The following is a 5,892-nucleotide window of genomic DNA, read 5'->3' on the forward strand; positions in this document are numbered from 1 at the left end:
CCACACAGATGTAGGAGGCCGTGTCTTCCAGCAGGGAGGCTGTGATATGCAGGGTGCTGTGCTGAGCATCTGCATCCAGAATTGCTGAGTACCTTCCATTTGACCTTTTGTTCTCTGCGTAAGTTATGATTGCCAGAGACATGGGACCTCTACTGTGTCTTGTTTGTACCACCTGAAGTTGTTAAAGGGGCTCACACTGTAGTTGCATTGAAGGACACAGCTCTCTCCCTCAAGTATGACCAAGGACTTGGGACTCTGCTCCACTTGGTTCTTGCCAGAAACCCCTGTTCAGAAAACAGTGTGAAGTTCCAGACATCGATTATACACACTTAGCACTTGTAGTTAGCATCTTTCCTTACCCTATACAAGCATCTCAGGTTATCTAGAAATAGGTCGATTTTCTTCCCTCCTTCCACCCCAAGGTATTGTATCTTTTCCCCAAATCCTACGGAAATGTTCTTTGCCTCTGGCTAACACCTCCACACACTTACACTGAAAACATGGCCACAAAAGCACCCAGCAGGCACGCAGGTGCTTCTCCATTTTTACTGCAGAAGTGTGCTCCAAAGCTGCTGCCTCATTTCCTCAGCTCTTTCTTGTACATTAAATGAGAACTCTCAAGAAGTACCACCAGCCAATCAGAGACCTGATGCTCACATCAGCTCCTGGAGACAGGACCAATGTCAACACTGCCATCTCGCGGTCAGAGATATAGTTGCTCAAAAAATTAGAGTAAGCATTTTATGGCTACTTATGTTTAGCGAGGTGATGCAGAATGTGACTTCTTATGTATGTATAGAAACCACAGTAGAGTGTCAATGCGACTGTATTTCAGGACCTCAGGTCAACTCTGGCTCTAAATAAGACAGCTAATATCTACTTTCCTTCTCTGAAAGTAGATGCCTAAGACTTCTGAAAGTTTGAATAGAAAGGATTCACAGTAGAGGCTAATGATCACGACTAGCCTGAACTAGCTCCTCACTTAAAATGTAGATTCCTTTAGAATGTGACATTTCCTCCTTTCTATTTGCAACTGTGTCACCAGTTTCAAAAAATGTGTTTTGTCATAAATGGGTACATTAAAATTCTGTTTAAAAATATTTGTATTAATTCTTTGACAATTTCATGTTTGTATACAAAGTATTTCTGAGCGAATGTTAAATTCTGTAGTAATGATAGGCTTTTAAACCATTCATTATTAGTTCAAAAATACTTTTCAAGACCTATATTACTCAAGTTGGTCACAAAAGCTAAGGATCAGCAATTCTGTGCTCATGAATTACACACTAACAAAGAAATAGTTGAACATCTGGCACAAATACTGACAAGTGGAATATGCTGAAGGTTGTGAAAATTCCTTTCTTAAAGTTTCTCATTTCTCAGTGAAATCTGAAACCCAGGAAAATGTAAAAATTGTTTAGATATATGAAGATTAACTGTATATCTGAGAACTAATAATTCACAAAGATGGAGAAAGCAGAAAGAATGCCTGAAAATCAAAACAAGAATAATTATTTCATACAGGACAAGACAGGTTTTGAGAAGGGAATTATGAGAAGTAAAGACAATGTGATTACTGGTATTTCTGGCAGCATAGCCAGGCCAGTGAACCCAGACAGTTAATCTAACACTCGCCTAAATCTCACTGTGAAATAGGTGGATCTCATGTGATCCCTTGGAGGATTTAAGAAGAAAAATGCTGGTGATTCACACCTTTAATCTCGACACTTGGGAGGCAGAGGAAGGCAGATCTCTGTGAGTTTGAGGCCAGCCTGGTCTACAAAGAGAGTTCCATGACAGCCAAGGCTATAGAAAGAAACCCTGTCTCAAATTAAAGTAAAGGAAAAAAAAAAGAAAGGAGAGAGAGAGAGCAGTTTCCCCCAACAGAAGAGATTCTGTTGGCTTGTGAAGGTGACCTGTCTTCCGCACAATGAGTGTCTCCTTCATCTCTTCACTCTGCTGCACCCGAGTCCCTGCTCTTCCTTCTCCTTGAGAATTAGGTGAGGCATGTTTGCTAGGGCTACTTTCCCCTAGCAAAGACTCCTGTAATGGGGACACAGAGCCGTCTTCTGTAGCCAGGCAAGGCCTCAAGTGGAGGAACTTAGACACCAGCCTAGCCACAAAGCCTTAGACCTACAGTTTGTCCTTTCTGCAGAGTGTTCTGGGACTGGAGCCTGCCAGAATCTTCACCAAAGGGACCAGAGAGACTGCATCCAGCAACTGCTGGGAGTAGATACAGTCCCACAGCCAAAGTTTAGGCTGAGCTCCTGGAGTCTTGTGGAGGAGGGAGAGGGGGAGAGGAAGGATTGGAGGAACCAGAGGGGTCAGCCCACAGAATCAACTGACTCATGGGCTGACCCAGGGGACTCACTGGTGCTTGCAGGGATCAGGAAGCCAGGAGGGGTCTGCTCTCTCTCCCTGTGTATATGTTATGGCTGAGTAGCTTGGTGTTCTTGTGGGATTCCTAACAGCAGGAGATGAGGCTGCTCCTGACTCTTTTGCCTACTTATGGGACCATTTTCCTCCTACTGGGTAGCCTTGTTTAGCCTTGATGTGATGATGAATTTCTGGTTTGTTTTTTTTATTTTTATTTTTTATTAGTTACATTTTATTAACTCTGTATCCCAGCTGTCTCCTACTTCCTCATTCCCTCCCCAACCCTCTCTCCCTCCCTCACCTCCTCCCTGCCGTTTTCCAAGTCCACTGATTGGGAAGGACCTCCTCCCCTTTCATCTGACCCTGTTTTATCAGGTATCTTCAGGACTGGCTTCAAAGTCCTCCTCTTTGGCCTAGCAAGAATGCTCCTCCCTTGGGGAGTGTGGAAGTCAAAGAGCCTGCTATACCTCTCCTAGTCGTATATCCAAAAGATGCTCAAGTACACAACAAGGACATTTTCTCAACCATGTTTGTAGCAGCTTTATTTGTAATAGCCAGAATCTGGAAACAACCCAGATGTCCCTCAACAGAGGAATGGATACAAAAGCTGTGGTATTTTTACACAATGGAATACTACTCAGCAATCAAAAACGAGGAAATCATGAAATTTGCAAGCAAATGGTGGGCTCTAAAAAAGATCATTCTGAGTGAGGTATCCCAGAAGGAGAAAGACACACATGGTATATACTCACTCATAAAGTCCTATAAGATATAATAAACATAGTGAAATCTATACAACTAAAGAAGATAAACAAGAAAGAGGACCCGGGGTAAGATGATCAATCCTCACAGAAAGACAAATGGGAAGTGCATTGGACATAGGAGAAAACAAGTAACAGGACAGAAGCCTACTGCAGAGGGCCCCTGAAGGACTCTCTACCTAGCAGTGTATCAAAGCAAATACTAAGACTCATAACCAAACCTTCGGCAGAGTGCAGGGAATCACATGAAAGAAGGGGGAGTTTGTATGACGTGGAAAGGATAGGAGCTCAAAAAGACCAAATATATCTGGGCACAGGGATCTTTTCTGAGACTGACATTCCACCAAGGACCATGTATGGATATAACCTAGAACCTCTGCTAAGATGAAGCCCGTGGTAGCTCAGTAACCAATTGGTTCTTCCTAGTAAGGGGAACAGGGACTATTTCTGACAGGAAATTTCTGGTCTTATTGTAACTTGTATTATCATGTTTGGTTGCTGTCACTGGGAGGCCTGCTATTTTCTGAGGAGAAACAGAGGGCTGATGGTTCAGGGAGACAGGGTGGGGGGTGGGGGGGCAGAGACTGGTGGAAGGAGGGGAAATTGCGGTTGGGATTCATATGTGAGAGAAAAAGAAAGAATTCCACAGAGCTTTGTTAGGGAATCATTGCCATTTTCTGTCACCTTTCTTCCAGACTCTGTTAGGTCACATTATGTACAGGTCACTTTCTCCAGCACATTTGATTACCTGTAGATAAGGTTTAAAATGTGGCTCACTGGTCGACCACTTGTCTGGCATGCACGGGGCTCTGGGTTTAATCCCCAGCGCTGAGAGAACATGGCTTGAATGAGTTACAGCCATGACCCTGGAGCCATCTTCATTCTTCTAATGATTTGTAAAGTTAATGTGGCCTGACATGCAGACATTGCTGTGATTTTCACCAGCAGAGACATGGAAGGCCTCGCAGGAGCTGTGCTGAAGTCAGTGATTTCAGAGGCAGGTGCACAGCAGCCAGGCCACCTGTTTCCTCTCGGTTTGTGCTCAACTCCCCCTGCAGTGTCTACCACTGTGTCACCCAGAGCACAGTAGTACACAGCCGAGTCTGACTCTTTCACTGAGGCTTTCTGCAAGTGGAAGGAGGTGGTTCCTTTATCATATGTGGCTTCAAACCCTCTGCTGCTTCCCTTCTCGCCAGCTGCGATGACTTTCAGGAGGAGCTGGGGGCCTTCTCCAGGATATAGGACATACCAGAAAAGAGCAGGATATGCTATACTTGTGGTTGAATATGTGCAATTTATTGTCAGGAACTCGCCTTCTGAGATGGTCACTTGGCCTCCTGTTTGAGTCACGGAATCTCCATGGGTCCTTCCTAGAGTGCAAGGAAAGTAGAGAAAAGGAGAGAGAGAGAGAGAGAGAGAGAGAGAGAGAGAGAGAGAGAGAGCTCTCAGTGTCTCCTTGAGAATAATGCTCTTAAGTAAATTCCAGCTAAAGACTTTGCTGTTTAAAGTCACTTTACTTACCTAGTATGAGAATCAGCGCAGCCACAAAGCCTGGAGAAAAGTCCATCTTTACTGTCATCTGGAAAACAGTCTTGATGCTTAGCATGAAGAGGTGTTAACTCAGAGAAACTATGAGTTGATTTAGTTATAAATGACACAGAAATGAGCCTGTGTTAGGAGACTGCGCCCCCTGCTGCACAGAAAATGAACTGAGGATGGATGTTAACCTGAGCCTTCTCCCTGATTTTGTTAATGATGCAGATGTCAGTCTTTCCACCTTTTACATTTAAGCATAGCTATTACAGCCTACATCAGCCATAGGAGAGCATCTCAAGGTTCTTTTACTTGAGATTAAAGCTGGACCCTTGAACATAGGCCTTTATATGTCCATGCACCTATTGTGAGTCAGCCAGCAACCCACGGAAATCCCATGAAAGTGCTTCAGGTTAAAACCACAGGAAGCAGTAAGAAGTCAACTCATGAAGGAGAATTTGCTCCATAAGACCGCTTTCCAACCTGTAAGGCAGAGATTTACATGTGAGAGATGACAATTTGTATTTGAGAAAGGAAATACCAATGAGGAAGAGCTGGTTTGGGGAGCAGGTCATTACTTGAACAGCCATAAAAACAATAATATTTTAAGACTGTCATCTTTCCATAGAAGTTTTCCTCACTCCATAATCTATATACAAGTTTTACTGATATTTCAGAGTCATTGAAAAGTGGAAAGTATGAATTCTAGATAGAACAAGCTCCATAACATAAACAACTGAATCCCGATACAATGATCTGATCTTGATGCCTTATTGACTCACCTCTTCCTTGACCTCAGCATAGGGCTGATGACCATGAGGCATCTTCTGACGCTGTGCTCTAGTGGCAGTCCAGCAGGAAGGATGCTTTCCGCACTGATTAGAGCATGGGCCAGGCTGGCACCCACTCTCCACAGATAAAGAAGCTCATCAGCACAGAATCAACCTGTGTGTACTTCCTCAAATGCAGACACAAGGAACAAAGCCAAGGCCTGATACTGTCTGAGGTCATGTATCCCTTCTTCTTGTCTTCTCTTTTTCTCTTCTCTTTACAAGACACATCATCAGAACTTTTCACAGAACTATCCTAAACGGAAACTCTGTAAACATCAGACATGAAATTTATTCTTATACATAGACAATAGCTGAAAATTGAATGACAATGGGTTGTTTGAAAAGTATAAAATTTTATTTTCACAGAAGGAAGAGTTCTAGAGATGGCT

At 43.4% G+C, this 5,892-nt stretch overlaps 1 gene segment (V, D, J or C); it reads right to left on the reverse strand.

The window, feature by feature from the left end:
- Positions 1-3,989: 3,989 nt before the first annotated feature.
- On the reverse strand, positions 3,990-4,704 carry LOC129674241 (T cell receptor alpha variable 9-2-like). The segment is given in 2 exon segments: positions 3,990-4,507; positions 4,659-4,704. Coding segments are annotated over 2 exon segments (564 nt in total).
- Positions 4,705-5,892: the final 1,188 nt, after the last annotated feature.

This window comes from Psammomys obesus, unplaced genomic scaffold, assembly GCF_907164565.1.
Source record: "Psammomys obesus unplaced genomic scaffold, mPsaObe1.curated_primary_1811, whole genome shotgun sequence".
Classification (NCBI taxonomy): domain Eukaryota; kingdom Metazoa; phylum Chordata; class Mammalia; order Rodentia; family Muridae; genus Psammomys; species Psammomys obesus.